At 38.4% G+C, this 16,722-nt stretch overlaps 1 protein-coding gene across 5 annotated transcripts in view; it reads right to left on the bottom strand.

Annotated features, from left to right (window-relative positions):
- Positions 1–16,679, bottom strand: part of NNT (nicotinamide nucleotide transhydrogenase) — a 41,908-nt gene extending 25,229 nt beyond the window's left edge. Inside the window, exons 1-11 of one of the 5 annotated variants that reach the window (XM_033085805.2) lie at positions 16,606–16,679; positions 15,457–15,651; positions 11,021–11,053; positions 8,270–8,499; positions 6,974–7,191; positions 5,440–5,527; positions 4,747–4,835; positions 3,930–4,117; positions 3,041–3,174; positions 1,121–1,312; positions 40–193 (exon numbers count right to left, since the gene is read on the bottom strand). In XM_033085805.2, coding sequence (XP_032941696.1) covers positions 40–193; positions 1,121–1,312; positions 3,041–3,174; positions 3,930–4,117; positions 4,747–4,835; positions 5,440–5,527; positions 6,974–7,191; positions 8,270–8,499; positions 11,021–11,053; positions 15,457–15,607 — 1,477 coding nt within the window. In that variant the 5' untranslated portion in view covers positions 15,608–15,651; positions 16,606–16,679. The other 4 variants (XM_033085804.2, XM_033085807.2, XM_033085806.2 and 1 more) reach the window with 4 other exon arrangements.
- Positions 16,680–16,722: the final 43 nt, after the last annotated feature.

Genomic DNA, 16,722 nt, shown 5'->3' with positions numbered 1-16,722 from the left:
GTACTCTATACTGACTCTCCAGCTATGGAAGTTGCCTACCTGCTGTGTATACAGATGCAGTAGTCATGGTTTTTCTAAAAGGTGTAATAGTAGCTGCTTTTTCTGCTTCCAGCTCTGCTACAGTCTTCTGCTTCTTTGGTGCTCCTTGAGGAATGTTATTTGGTGGAGGTGCTGGGAAAATCACTTTGCCATCCTGACAAGAGATATTTACAGTTATGCCTAACACGGCAGATGCTTACTACTTAGAGAAGTCTTTTCTTCTTAATCCTGCAATTCAGGCAAGTGCTAACATCCTACACCCATGCCCAGGAACGGGCTCCTTTTCTGCATCAGCAGAAGTTTGCAAGGTACGACCAAGTTAATCACACTGGTTTACACATTCTTCAGACAAGATTTGGTAGTAGTGTCCAAGCACAACTGGTGAAGACACAGCATAGGGTTCCAGAGCAGAAACAAGAGAAAAGCAAAGAAATAAAGATCCTTAACTGAAAAACATCCATGCAAAATAAAGTGTTGGAAATAACAAAATCTGCTACAGATGTGAACTGTAATCACAGCCTTTCCAGACCTCAAATAGGAAGTAACAATGATATCCCACATTTCTTGCTATTCTTCATTTCTCCATGGAGCTATCACACTGAGCTGTACACGCCACTTCAATGGCCTGGGAGAGCTGAAGTCTTGAGTTTTTATTTTATTATTTTCTGATAAAAACTTTAAACATATTAGATATTCCAGTTTCACCATTTTTTCTCTTACTATAAAAAGAACACTTTTTATTTTTTTAAAGGAAGAATGTTTTCCTGGAAGAATGTTTTGGTCTGGTAATGCCTCAAATATGTTTTAAGTAGCTATGTTTTTATCACATGAAACATGCAAACTTTATCTTTTTCCTATTTTTCATTAGTGAACACATTAGGTTTAACCTTGACAAGAAGACAAGACTAAAAAGAGACAGAGGAATTTTCAGCTGAATAAACACACAGTTACCCACATGCTCCACCAAGCCACCTCTGAAGTCTGTTGGCATGCAGTACCTCTGAACACATTTTGAAGAGACAGAAATGATAAATTTTAGGTCTGTACTCACAAATGAAGAAAAGAGTATTTACTGGCTTACCTTCATTACTACAGTTCCTCTAATAACATGATCCAGAGTCCCATAGTCAAAGTCATCTTTTGGATCAAAGTAGAAGTTCTCTTTGTCAGGACTAATAGCCTTTAGAAGTTTGATAATATTATTAGAATACAGGGTACTGGCCTGAGTAGCCATTCTGCTAGGCAAATCTGTGTACCCAATGTGTGTAACACCCTGAAAAAAATCCAAGTACAATAATAAGGATTTGTACAATCTCAGAAAAAGCATTATCTCTCCCAGTACACCCTTCTGGAAATAGATATCTAAACTGTTTCACTTATCTCTGTTTATAAGCCCAACTAAATTGGCTACCTGCAGCTCTGACACTACTGAGTCAGGGACAGATCACTCACAATAGCTATAGAATACAACATGATCAAATCCAACACCTTAAATTCTATCAGCAACAATATTTAGCAGAGAAGAAAACATATTGGTGCAAGAGCTTGTCTTCTCTAAATCCTACATTCTCTCAGAACCTAACGTCTTTAAGCAATCAGGTAAAAGATTAATCTGACTAATGTTTGGCATCTTCTCAGTTTTTCTGGAAGGCAAGAACTGGAGACAAGTTTCTGTATGCCAGTGGAGTGCAGGAAGCTTCCTCAGAGCTGTGCAAGTAATACATCTGAGTTCACAAGTATGCAAAAATGTAACCCAATATATCCTCACTGCTTAAAGAACTAATGAGAACTAAAGCATATCAGGCTTTAGGAAGGGATAGGAAGCTGAGGCTGGCATATACTCTTAGGTGTTCAAAAGCAGGCTTGTGTTAAAACACTGCTCCCACAGCTTACAGCTAAGTTCCATGCTTCCAGAACTCTGGCCTCCTAATGCAATGCTCTGGCACAATCCTAGTAGTTCTGCACTGCTGCTATTTTCCATAGCACAAGCCAGTACACTAAATCCAGGGGTAATACTCCTCTGACTGAAAGTGCTCCATACAAACTCTTCATGCAAGTATCTGCTTACTTCTCTTCTACATTCTCTAGTTTCAGGTTTTAAGCAATGACATTAAAAGTCCTAGAAAGCTACAAAGACAAATGCAACGTGTGATTCTTTGATATATAAACAGAATTCTGCTTAAGTCAATGATAACCATGGCAGCAGTGTCCTACAGGCTTCCCAAATAAAGATATTATATCCTATCCATTACCAAATTACAGCCTAAGAAATCTGCTACTATAAATCTCATCACTCAGATTTCTGCAACTGTTAGCAGACTTCCCAAAAGTACCAAAAACAAAACCCAAAAAGCAGAAAGATGAGTTCTCAACTGAGCAAATGACAATTGCAGCAAAACCAAAGTAGCTCAGTCCAGACCAAAACTGCTTACTTTAATGAACAATTTATGTTATATCTACTTTGGGTTTCAAGTGCTTTATACACTTTATGGGAGACACACTCATGTTGCTGAAGACAATGACAAGCAAAGCCAGAACCATCCTGAAGCTGAAACAGTACTGAGAAAGCCAGAGACTTTGTACTGAAGCAAACACAGAGTCTGAACTTGCTTAGCTTTAATGACAGGAATGTTAAACCTCCAGTCACGGGAGGTGATAAGCAAGTCAAAGAACCTATTGCTACTGCTGTGTTTTTCAGATAGACCAAGAAATAGATATCAAATCCCAGCTTCAACTCAGAAGAGACAAACACTAGACTTGTGTGGTGAAGTAGCAAGAAATCTGTAATACCCATTAACAACCAAATTAACACTATACAAAGATGTTAGTAAAAATATTCAAATTGATGTATATAAATATGACCAAAGGCAAACCTAAAGGATTACTTCAGCCTAAAGCAGTTAAAAGACTGTTGAAAATTCAGCTGCTCATTTTCAGCAGTTTACAAAACACTGGGGAAGTTCAGGTAAACTGAGAATGAACTGCAGATTAAAATGCTCACCTTATGAACATACATTTCTCCAGGCTTTGTAGTCTCAATATTTCCCCCCGCTTCTGCGGCTAAATCCACAACAACTGAACCTTCCTTCATTGATTCAATCATATCTTTCTTAAACAAGATTGGAGCTTTTTTGCCTGACAAAACAAGGTATAACAAGTTAAACACAAAATACAGTTTTCTATCTCTTGAGCTCAGGAGATGACTTCTCTCCTTTGCTCCATATATAAGCTTGAATTTTGTAAGCAAAATTTTCAAGTAATCAGTGCCTAGGATTAAAAAAAACCATGAAAGTTTGTTGTTTTTTTTTTTTTAATAAAGACAGAAGAGGTGCTAGAACATTCTGATCCCAAAGCATACAAGAAAGCTATGCATGGTTATCTACCAAAGGTAAATTCAATTCTGACAGCAAACCAAGTCTTAACATCCAGTGTTACAATTCCAGTCATAACAAAAAAAACCCCACCACATTTAAGTTATTAAAATGCAGACGTGCTACACGAAGCACTAAAATCTAAGCTGTACCTCACTATGTTTCAATTACAAAGCACAGTACCATTTCAATCAGACATGTTCCAGTGTACAAGTTGTACACCAGAAGTAGCAGTGATGCAATAGATAGGCAAGAGAATTATATAGTCTTACTTTATTACTATGTACTCCTTTTTTAGTAAGAAAAATATGATGGTATTTGAGTCATACTAGTCTATGAAAACAACAGTTGTTTAAAAAAAAAGGACACACTTTAAAAAGGCCTTTATCACAGAAGTATAAGGGTACATGCTCACACAGACATAATTCACTAACCCCTCTGTTTTCATGCAGATGCAACTTCAAAATATAACAACTTACCTGGAAGAATGAAAACTAGCATTTTTAACTTAAAACATACCTGGAATAAGTGCTGTAGTGATGATAATGTCAACATCCTGGCACTGTTTGGCAAAAAGTTTCATTTCAGCTTCAATAAATTCTTTGGACATTTCTTTAGCATAACCACCTTGTCCCTCTCCAGATTCCTTTAAGTCTACTTCCAAAGGCTCAGCACCAAGAGACTTGAACTGTTCCAGGGCTGCAGCTCTAGAAAAAGAAAATTGTAGGTGAGACAAAAATCACTACTTTAAAAATACATCATTACTTCACCAGTGGTTTTAGCACCAATCCTTAGACAAGAGATGTAAAACTTATTCTAGTATTAAGGGGACTGTAACAAAAGTCCTCAGCTTTCTGTACTCACTGCAAAAAATAATTGCATTGATAAATTTAGGTTCCAGACAGATTTGACTAAGGAATGAAGGTAGCCTATGGTTTCCTGAACAGTCAGCAGAGTTACTCAAAGAAAAGTCTCAAAGTTGAGGTTTGCTGATTAACTGTCCTCATGTACTTCTGTTGTCATGACTTTATAAATCTACAGCCCAAACTGAAGTGCCTAAAATGGCAGATAAGCATAGAACCTGTGACCTCGTCTTTAAACTGTGGGATGAGAAGAACTAGTAACTCTTATTTTCACAGGGAAAATTGCCAGGGAGTGGGTGTTTGGAGTTATGGCCTGTTAATATTCTGTAATTTATTTTGCATCATATGACATCACATTAAATAATGAGACTAAATTTCAGTGTTAGGTGAAGAGTCACAACATTCAGAGAATTAAACAGAAATGTTCTTGCATCTCAAGATAAAAGCATCTACGGTGTTAAGAAGAGAATTACCTAGTATCAAATCCACGAACCACTGCACCCATTGATTTTGCTGCTCCTGCAGAAGCCAGGCCAGCAACTCCTCCTCCAATGATCAGTACCTAGAATGATAAGTCTCATTAACCTGTTGTTTAAACAAGATACCTTAGGATAAAACCAAATTTACTTTGGCAGAGTTGCCCCATCGAACAGTTTCAAAATCATAATTCCTAATTACACATATCTAATTGTTTACACTTAGCTAATTGTTTAGCTAAGTAAACAGAGGTTTTCTCCTTAATTTAACTTCCTTTTTCCCTTCCCTAATTCTACTGTTCCCTTCAATCCAATCCACCTGTAATTCCAATCAAGCAAACCTTTCCATTGCACTCCTCAATGCACTAGAAATACCAGTATCTCCGAATTTTCTTAACCACTTCCTTACCTTCTCCTATTTTGAAAAAACATAAATCCAACCCTATATAGCTAATCTGATGTTTAAGCAAACTTAAACAAAGCTCAAATTATTCTATTATTTCCAAAACCAAACCAGAACTCAGAACACATGTTAACAAAAAGTGGTTATGAGAATAATTATAGTGATTTCTAAAATCTCTAGAAACAGCCCAAGGCAGAAAAAGTCTTTTAACACAGTTTCAGCAACAGCTACGTCTGCTTAGAAATCCACATATTATTTTGCCACAGTATGTGTTTAATTGCACATACCTTCGCTGGAGGAACTTTACCAGCAGCTGTGATTTGACCCGTGAAAAATCGACCAAAGTGATTTGCTGCCAGGACCACAGCCTTGTAACTGTCAATCAAGGATGAACATACATTAGTATTTTCTGAGATTTGGAAAAATTCCATTCATTACATCAATCTAAAAGACAAACATTTGACCAGAGCATGTGTATGATAAAGCGAGCTTAGTATTTTACCATTGAACACAAGCTTAACAGTCTTTGTTCATATTTCATGCCTCTTTTTTGGGGGTTTTTTTCGTTTGTTTGTTTGTTTTTGTTTGTTTGTTTGTTTGTTTTTTAAATCACAGAATGCATTTTCAGACATAATTTTTGTACTGCAGCATACTGGATATCTACAATTATTCACTCTCACTAATAAAATTTTATCTGAAAAATAAATGCCTAACTTGCCAAAACTTAACTCTCTAGTCCAGAAAACTACTTTTCAAGGCTGTAACCTAAGACTTGTTGTGGAAGGGAGCATGAAGAAGTAACTGCAAAATCCAGAGTAACTTTGTAGTGGGCTCACTTAGGCCAGCAACGGCACATTCAGGAAAGATACTCTGACCCAAAATTCACAGAGCTAAACAGCCTAGGGCAAACAGCTTAACCTTGCTACTTCATTTGCCCCATCCAAGAATCAGTAGCTGAACACCAGGTTAACACCACTAGAGCTACCTGAAAATAAAGATTAAATGTGTAATTTTGCCTTTTCTTAACAACAGGGCATATTTTCCTGCATTTTTACTGACAGTGTTGTGGTTCAACAGTCCCATTCCACTCTTGTTACTATCTCTAGCAGAGGGATATACAGGTCTGTATGCAATAAAATTAGCTCAAATTTGGAATACACCTTGTATATTCTATACCTTCAAATACATTATGAATTTCTGTATTTTAGTAAAATTACACCAAATTAAAACATGGGGAATAAGTTAACATGTGGATGTACAATGTTTGTGTGCACAAAATCTGACAGCCTTCACAATGGTTTATTATGCCTCAGACATCACCTAAGTAAAAAGTCTGAAAAATAAAAACCTTAAATTAAAAAAAATGGAAGCCAATAAAAGAAATGTTGTACAACAACATTTTCATTCACTGCAATACCTAAAATGCTAGTTGCAAAGCATGGAGATGGTCTGACAATATTTGATCTTTTGTTTGTAACTGCCAGGGCAATTGCTGAGTGTTGTTTGGGTTAGTTAGCTCATAGCAACATGAGATACCCATGACAGACAATTTGTGTTCAAGATAATCTAGTTCAGAGCGAAAAGGCACTAGACAAAACAGTCAAGGAATTAGAAGAATTCTGTTCAGTTTTGCTTATTTTAAAAGCATTGTTTTGAGCTGTAAAGCTAACCATTAGAAACTTTAATACCACCCTGGCTTGAAACAGCTCTGCAGTAAAATAGAGATGTAGAATCATTTCAGATATATCTAATATCAAAGCACATGATTTTAAACCAGCTACACTTATTGAAGCTGAAAAAACCACAAAACACAAAACATACCCAGCAATGTTGGCCATGGAACTAAGTGCATCATATCCCTGAGCAATGGTGACCCGTGGAACCTGATCCATAGCCAAGACAGTAGCTTTTTTTTCTGCAAGTTTTTTCAGGAGGTCGGGATTTTGTGCTGGGTAGATAAAGCTAATCAGGGTTGCTGCCGTCTTGAAAAGATCTGCCTCATGTACACCTAGAGATGAGTTATATATAGGAGCTCTCACCTGAAAAGAGAAATTTCTAAGTTAATCAGAGGAAAGAAATCAGAACACATTCACTTCCTTTCTCCCAGGTTGCAGTCTGTCCATTCCCATCCAAAAAGTATGGAAGGAAGAAAGTATATCAAAGGTTATTTATACAACTGTACTGAGTAACTGCACTTCTCAGCTGCACTCCCCAACATGAAACTGGCTGTAGGTGGATTAGTGACAGGGTAAAACTTGTCAGCACACACCTTCAGAAAGATGTGATGATTTCTAACTAGCAGTCACTGGCTCTTACAACAGCCACCCTCAAACCCACCATTTTAAGCAAAATGATTACTCAACAGATATGACAATAAGCTCTACAGAGTAAGAAACACTAACTAGGTTGCAGTGCATGACTACATACAAAGCATTTCATGCCAGATGTCCAGCAGATACTGATCTTCATCTATACTCACTTCTGAGTTTCTCAATTTTCTCCAAAGAAAAGCCTACATAAAAGGGTAGTTCACAAAGCATCTCACAGAAATCCTATGTTCAATGCTGATGGGATAATTTTAAATAGAGCAACTGAAGGAAGCCTCAATAACGTAAAGGTCTTTTTCCTTTTTTTTTTTTAAGATTCTGCGCAACCTAAGACCTCTCAAGTAAGATTGCTTTTAGCTGGTTTCTCAAATTTTTAAACACACTTTTGCTGTGGAACTCAGAAAAATTACACAATCATCTTTTCAAAATCCAAAATCACTCTTTTAATAAAGAGTAACTAGAGTTATATGTTACCAATTTTGGATAAAAGATTTCTTAGAGCAGGGTTCTCATCTGATTAGATTCCAGAACAGTCTACCTCACTCTAGAAAACACAATTCTTAGATAGTTAAAAACTTGCTAAGAAATTATACACATTTTTTTCAACACCGTCATTTACTATTTTTTTAATGCAGGTGCACACTTGAGCTATTAAAAAAACCCACAGAACTTGAACTCAAAATGGAAAACACTAATTTAAAGGATCTTATTTACTGAACTTTCCATAGATTATCAGAAAAACATTTCTCTAAAAACAATGCAATCAGAAATATACTAATAAAGCAATTACTTTCACAATCAAATCAGATGCCAGGACTTCCTTAGTCCCCTGGATCTTTGCTCCAACTTCTCTGTAATGGTCATCAGAAAATTTGGAAGCTTCTCCAGCACCAGATTCCACCACAACATTGAAGCCTTGCTTAACCAAGGCTTGAACTCCAGCTGGTGACAGAGCCACTCTCTTCTCATTCTCAAATATTTCCTTGGGGACACCTACAGTCAGCTGTTTATAAGGAATTCCTGTAAAAGTGGCAGATAAGACAGCATTAGTTGTACTAAACACTAATTAACTGATATAAGGGACACTCTTCAATGTTGTACAGACACATGCAGACATATGTCACAGTTAGCAGTTCTCCCTCCTAAGGGAGGAGGAAGCAGAATGCTATTTTCTAGGAACATCATTTACACTTCCTTAAATTACACCATCTTCCTAGAGATCCTTGTTCTCTCAGCAATCAGGAAGTGAGCACAATCAGCCACACAAGCAGTAACAAGTGTTTGGTGCAGTTCATACCCATTGGCATTTACATAGTTCTGATTGTGTAACTGGCATTCTGATTTACACAATACCTGGTGTACTGGTGATAACACATTCTGCCTCAGGCCAGAATTTAAACCGCTTTCTTCAATAACACTTCCAAGTTATTGTGAAGAAAGAAATAAATGAGCTTGAACAGTGGAACTGTATTTTAACTGAATATCTTTGTAACATATATCAAATTACAGCTGTAATATACATTACAGTTTGTAATGTATATCATATTATAGCAAATCACTATTACTGAATGCAACATACGCACCACAAAGTACATTGAAAGGAGTAACTAAGCTAAAAGTTGCCACAGAAATGAAAAATGTGAATTCAGATGTAGTTGAAGAATAATGGAATACCCAGCTACTAGTTTCTTTGAAAATATTTCTCTTCAAAGCTATTTTCTTGTCTTAGCTTGTTCAAAGCTCCACTAAGTAACACCAGGAAACTCGAGAAGCTGAAATTTATGTTTTAGTTAAAGTTTTCAAATTACAAACATCTAACTTCATTTAAGTACAATTTGGGGGGTTTCAGTCTCATATCTGGAAGGTAAACTTCTCTGATCCAAACAAGTGTTTAAATACATTATTTATGAATACACAGGCTCAAGCAAAGTAATCATACATAAAATTATTATATTACTTCAATTACACTGATAGCATGCAGTTCAACACATACGCTGAATCCTCTACCAGCTTTCACTGACTTCTATCCAGAATTTAAACCTGGATTGTGACATTACTATGCAAGACATTTACATCACGTGACTATTAATGAACTATAATTTCAGCAGTCTAAGCGGTCACTCATATTAATGATCAAGCAACAACAACACCAACAACAAAACCCACCAAAGAAACCCCAAAGGTAAAAAAGGGGAGGAAGTGCATGAGAGGCTCATTTAAAATTACAAATTTCTTTTTAAATTGTCCAACAATACTATGTACTATGCTACAAAAAATTGTACCAGGCAAAGAAGGCAAATTTTATAAAGGCCTCCTTTTGACTTTAAGAAACAAGAAAAAAAAAAAAGCTAAAAACATACTACAATATAAGAGCTTTGAGGAACTAGGTTTAGATTTAAAATATCAAAATTACCTATGGAATTGAGCCTGGACTACAATGTGCTTAAAGTTGACAATCTGAAAATGTTCTCAGCTAGAAACTTTGAAGATACTGTCAACTTATTATGTTCTGGAAAAAACAGTACAGAGCTGCTAAGAACTGGTACTTAAATGCCCACTTATACTTCTCAGCCTACTAACTCATTAAAAAAAACCAAAAACAATGCATCCAACAAGACAGAATGAAAGTTCACCAGACAAAGAAGTTCATTACTAATTGCTGCACCAGGGTAGGTTTTATTGAGCCACAGGAGGTTCAGGTTGGACACCAGAAAGAACTTCACTGAAAGTATGGTTTAGCACTGGAATGGGTTGCTAAAGGGAGATGGTCAAGCCACCACCCCTGGAATTGTTCACGAAATTACTGGATATGGCACTTGGTACTACGGTTTAGTTGACAAGGTGGTGTCCAGTCAAAGTTTGGATTTGATCTTAGAGGTCTTCTCCAACCTTAATGATTCTGTGATTCTAATTTTTTTAGAAAAACTTTTACTTCTAACTTTTACTTTTCTTTTATTATTTTAGCTTTGTCTTCAAAATTTGACTAATGAAATGGTAAAAAATAATTTGAAGATAGAAGTGTTTTGATGTTCTATATGTTGGAGAACACTTGAAATTTTTAAAACACAAGACAACACTCAAATTCAGAAAAACATTAATAGAACATAAAGTCACAACAAAAATGCACATCTAGAACAACAGACCCACAAAGAGCTTTGCAATGATTTGTTCCACCAACATACACCAAATCTAAACATCACCGTGCAGCTCAGGCCATACCTACCACAGCAGCACTAACCACTTGTTACCAGCTGTGGTAAATGTTGCTGTCACTCAAATTAACCTTGTCATTTGAAGAGACTTTTCTCCCCATCTCTTCTAATTCCTACACAATAAAGTCCTGCTTCTGATTTTCACTAAATCAACTCGGTGGAAATGAGTTCTCTTGTCTTTCAGAAGCAGGAATGAAACCTAGAAGATTGAAATTTGTTAGGATAACAGAGACCAATCAGAATTTCAGAGAGGAAGTAGCTCTAGCATGGGATAGGATGCAAAAAGCTTTTGAAAAAGCACTGGGAAAAGTTAAGAACTAGAGTCCTACCTTCCCTTCCTCCTTTTGGAAGATTTTGTAGCACTAGAATGGTGAAGGGGAAGAAAGGAGGTGGGAAAACATGGGGGAAAAGAGGGGAAGGGAAAAAAACAAGGGGAAAATGAGGAAGAAAAAAGGGAGGAGAAAGGGAGCAAAAGGGGGAAGGAATAAATTATAGTATAAAGGAAATAAATAACTACAAATTCAAAGGCACAAAAATATCTGACTAAATTTTTTCTTTTTCTCAAACAAATCTTCTTTTACCTCCTAAGGCTCAAATGACAATAGATGCTCCTGATTTCCTTTAGCTCACTTGCTTCTGTGTGGAGTACCAGAATAGAAAAATGGTTAGGAGTAATAGGACAGAAGTATACATTCACTAGATATCAGATGTGTTTCCTTATTCCTCACTTCTTTCTTTATTGGTATATCTTGCATGCAATAAAAATTAGTACAACCTCTTCAGATAAAAAGTATTTGTACCTTATTTAGTAAACAGAGTGATCACAGACCAACACTGAGGAACTGCTCCTCTCCAGAATTTTGGGAGATCAAATCCAAGATAAATATTCAACAAGTCTCATTTGCCTCATCTACTTTTCTTCTCTGCCCCACTATCAGAACACCAGTAAGCAATAAATACAAAAGCAAATGAATACATAAGCAAACTGCCAGCTTGCCAGCTTTTAGCTAGAGTAGGTATAGGACATTCTTCAAGTAGTCTGCCCTGAGCCTCCACATGATTCAGCACCAAACTTGAGCAGATGTCTACTGAAAAACTGCAGAACAAGTCTTGGGAAGAAAGGGTTAAAAAGCAAAATACTGGCAAGGAGGATTGCAAAGCTCCCTTTCAGCTGGAAATAACTCTTGATAAGCCCATGTGAACAGCAGGTCTGTGATGATTTACTGGCCTGTGTCTCCACTTGTTTTCCTCTGCCCTGGTGCCACTTCAGCAATACCTCGTTAGCGAAGTAATGGAAATAAATTTACCCTTTGGATTCCAGACACGAGTTTGTGGCTGTCCCAGCTGCCTGTCTGTGCTGACACACAAAACAGGGTACAATTTGTGCTCTGGCTGGAGGATGCTGTGTAATTAACACAGATCTGGTTTGTTGAATTGAGCAATTTCATCAAAGTCAAGTGTTTCAAAAGGTTGAAACCTAGGATTATAAATTTAGGACTTTGATTTAGGTTTTATTTTGAGGAAGTTCATCTATATCCACGCCAGGGGTTTAAAGTTATGTGAGAGTGTGAAGCCTACAAGCTGTCTCTCTAATCCCTCATGTCAAATAATCGCTTTAAGAACTGCCTTGAGTATGTTAAAGTGACTAACTGCTTTACAACATCATGGATGTCTTCCAAATACTGACTGACATACATGTACCCGGAGCACCTTTTTGAGTAATGAGGTTTTGTAATATATTAAGATACACAGTACTTAGATTCTGCCACTATCAGAAGTAGAATCATTAGATTCCACAGGTCTTAGAATGGAATATACATTCCAGTGAAATGCTGTGGCATATACATAACTTAGAACTTTGAAAAGCTAGTAAGAAGCCACTCTCTCATTTTCTTACCATAATCCTAACTCTGTAATGAAGAAATATTCAAACTTCAAGTAAACAAAACTATAACAGTGACTTTCTCCATGTAACTTCTATCTACAAGCATCTTAGAGGAGATTCTAAGTCAAAACTATAGCATAAAATACAGATTTTTGATCTCCTTAACCTGACTTTGGGAAGTAGTCTGCAACAAAATAGTATCAACCAATAGACAGTGACTCAGGGAAAAGATAAAGAAGTTTTGCCTATATGCCACATGTTCTGGGATTGAAAACAGGATGCCTATTTTTTATGTTACTCTAACAACCTTTAAACAAACCATCTCACCTGTTCTGAAGATGAGGACATATTCCGAAGAACAGCAATATGATGTTGGCAAAAAGAAAAAAAAATGGTACAGAATATTGAAGGAACACCTGATCCCTCCTATTATATAAAAAAGGAATTTTTTAAAAAATTTAAAAAGGAAATTAAAGGAGACTATTTCTTGTTTAGAAATAAAATAAAACTTACCTAGAGAACTAATTGAAAACAAACTGCTACAAGTTTAGAAAAAAACCCAGGAAATTTTAAGAAATAAGCATCGAAATAAAAAGGATATATAAATCCTAAAATAGGGAGGGGTAAAAGTCACAGAGCTGTAGGACAAACGAATCTGGAAGTGTATTGGGAAGCTCAGAGTCCATCACTCCATATGCACCTTTCCCAGGGCTTCAGAAAGTTTTACATCTTTTTCTGAAGCAGCTAGTCTTAAGTGACTATCTGGCACAGATTATAAGAATACTTGTTTACACCTGAATGAAAGTTTCTATGTTTCTAATAAGCAAGCAGTAGCATAATAGCCGGCAGTAAGAAAATTATCCATGCTCTGAGTTTACTTTTCAGCTGACTCTGTATTTCTTCTTTTCAAACAGCTATTAACTCTGGTACATAACGTAGCCTGGATGGAATGAAAGCTAAACTGAGACAAGGTAAATTATATCTACAGCCTTAGGAGGAATAACTGTGACATTAGTCTTCAGAAAACTTACTCTTCTTAGTGATACAGTGATTTTGCCACGTGTTACTATAATGAAAGTTAATTTCTGAAAGAATAAAACACAGTTATTCTGTATCTGTTACATTTTGATCCAAGAACACTTAGAAAGAAAATACAAGCAATAGCCCTGCTTCTAATTTGTCATTAAATTGCTATTTTATCCTTGACTTGTCCTCTACTGAATGACAAATCACATGTTACCAAAGCATACCACAAGGACAGCTTAATTATCAACCAAAAGACTACTAAACTTGTAATTCTCCATATCAAATAATTGCATTTCATGAATACTACTAATCCTTAAGTAAGAGCTTCCACACAACAGATTTCAAGGGGCAGCAATGAACGTCTAAACACATGACACTAATCAGAATTCTCCATCCCTGTGGGAAGATTTTTCAAGAGTTATTCTTAAAAATGAGAAAATTCACACACACAGAGTAGGATACCAATTTCAGTAAAACAGAAGAGATTCTTCAGTTTCATGATGAAATTTGTGGTCAAAGTCAAATACAAAATTGATTCAAACTCAAACAAGGACACTTACCTGGGATATTTGAGAAAGAACTTTGAACCTAATTTCCTGTGTTCCAGTTTATGCTCCCAACCAAGGGACAATCTGCCACATGAAGACTGACAGATGTCTCTATCATTCAGATATTTAACATGGAAAAAAAATTGGAGCATCTCAAATCTATCAAAGAAATTCTGGTTTCATCACACAACTGTGATAGTTATTTATCAGGAGCCCCCAGAGTAAAGAAACCTCCTCTCAGACATTTCTTCGGAAGTTCCAAAATCTTCAGTCACCAGGTTGAAAGGACCACAAAATGCACCATTCTTTGCTAGCACTGCCACAAATTCTAGGCAACACAGGCTTCTCAGAGCTATTAGATGCTAATTTGTGTCCCATGTTTTCACAATCAGACACTTCTGTTTCCAACAGCACTATTTTCGTAACACTCTCAAGTACCTAATGCAGTTACCTACTATCACCATTTGGAAGACCTAAACATGTGTGCAATCAGTTCAACTCTCCACATTAATCTTTTTGCAGACTAAGACCCTACATCTGCACAGAAGCAGGGTCTCTGAATTCCAAAGGAAACATGACCCATGCAGTAATAATGGGAAAAAATAGTGTTAAACCTGCATTAGGTATTCTTTAGTCTTCCAACACTCAGATTATATACAGCATAGAATAGAGAAAAAAAATTGTCAGTTCTGATCCTCATATAACAGTCTCATATTAAAAACTGGAAACAAGGTGCCCTCTTTCCCCTGAAAATACCTGAACTTGTTCGTTATCTGCTGAAATGCAGTTTGTGGAAATTTACTAACCAACCCTACACATGAAGATACAGATCAATAGTTTTTCAAAGTGATACAATGTGTTTCCTAAAAAAGTTAAGACTTTTTTCTTTTAGATGGGATAATAATATCCACATATACATATGCTAGTAGATGTGTCTTTGTGAGGTCTGTATTTTTTCTCACATGCACACAGAGATCTGCATTACCAAAACTCAGGTTTTAACTATGAAAAGCATTTATTTAAATACTTTCTTCAAGCAAGGAAAGTATTAGCAGGAGCTCAGACCCTCTAGCCACAAAAACTGTGTGGATCCACAGCATCCATAATAAACAGAAACAGCTTCTGCCCTATAAAGTTAGTCTAAAATTGTGCTGCAACTGACTCAAGTATGCCGTAGACATGATTTAAGTGTTCTATTTTAAGTCTTTTCTGTACTAATGCAGATCTGAAAGAAAGAAGAAAAAAGAAACCATTTATATTCATGTTTTAAAATAAAAGATTATTTACAGTACTTCAATCTATTTACCTGGCTTTGGAGCCGCCTGAGACCCAAGCACTTGGTGGGTTCTGAACATTTGCAAGCACGGCATCTTTGCAGAACGCACCCTCGGTGGGAACACATTGCCAAAAACAGGAGCTGAGCACCCATTGACAGCAACACGCAGGAGGCTCGCCATTGCGCCCAGACCTCACAACAAATTCCTTGCCACGTATGGAACCCCTACAGCAAATGTGAAAACAAATCAAGAGTTATTAATGACATGGCACAGAAGGCATGTAAACGCAGCAGGTTTAGAACCAGACGACTGCCAATAGCCACGAGACAATCATTCCTCACCACCTTTATCTTTCTGGCTAGAAAACAAAATCTCTTTTTTTTTTCCAAATTAAGCAAGATAGCTCTTAACTAAAGCAACTGGCTTGACCACCCGACCTGAGGAATCGCATTTCTGCAACTCAAGGCCATTTTCTCTTTACACCGTTGCTTTAAAACAGGAACTGTAGTACGGGAAAACCGCGGCGCCCCAAGGCACCAAACAAACGACTCCAATCGCTGCCACAATTCCTTCGGGAGTCACCCTGGGTGGGACACAGCTTGCAGGCGCCCCGGAGGCTCAGCAGAGCACGCACTCGGGGCAGGACACGCTGGGCAGCGGGAAGAGGAGCTGGGAATGTGCTCCTCGCCCGGAATCCCGTCGAGCCCCCGAGGCAGCGGCCCCTTCTCTCTCCCGCCGCTATTTACAGCCCGCGGCCACCGAATGACCTTGGGCGGGCGGCCCGTCCCCCGCCACACACTGTCCCGCTCGGGGGACACCCCGCAGCCGCCCCCTCCCCGCTCCGCGCCCCTTCCCGAGCCCCCTGCCTCCTCCCGCGCTTCCGTGCTGCCACGCTCCTTCCCTCCCTCCCCTCCCCCGACAGCGGGACACCGCTGCCTGCTCCCCACCAGCGGCTGGCCCCCGCGCGCACCGGGAGAACGAGGCGGAGCCGGTGCAGCCCTACACGACGCGGGGTACAACCCCACACGGAGTCCCTCACACGCTCCTCCCGCAGCCCCGCGCCGAGCCCGCACACAGCCCTGCACGGAGTCCCGCACACAGCCCCGCACACGCACCGCCGCAACCCCACACGACGCCGCGCTCCCACCCGCGGTGCCGCCGCCGCGGCTCCGACCGACCTTGGGGCGGGGAGGGGGTGGGCCCGCGCCCGCCAACCCGGAAGGACTGAGGGGCACGCGGGGGTCGGGCGGCCGCGTCACGCGGCGTCTGAGGGGCGGCGGCGCGCGGTGCGCGGT

This window comes from Catharus ustulatus, chromosome Z (assembly GCF_009819885.2).
Source record: "Catharus ustulatus isolate bCatUst1 chromosome Z, bCatUst1.pri.v2, whole genome shotgun sequence".
NCBI classification, from domain to species: domain Eukaryota; kingdom Metazoa; phylum Chordata; class Aves; order Passeriformes; family Turdidae; genus Catharus; species Catharus ustulatus.
The sequence above is the reverse complement of the archived record's forward strand: the minus strand, read 5'-3'. Positions and strand labels throughout refer to the sequence as shown.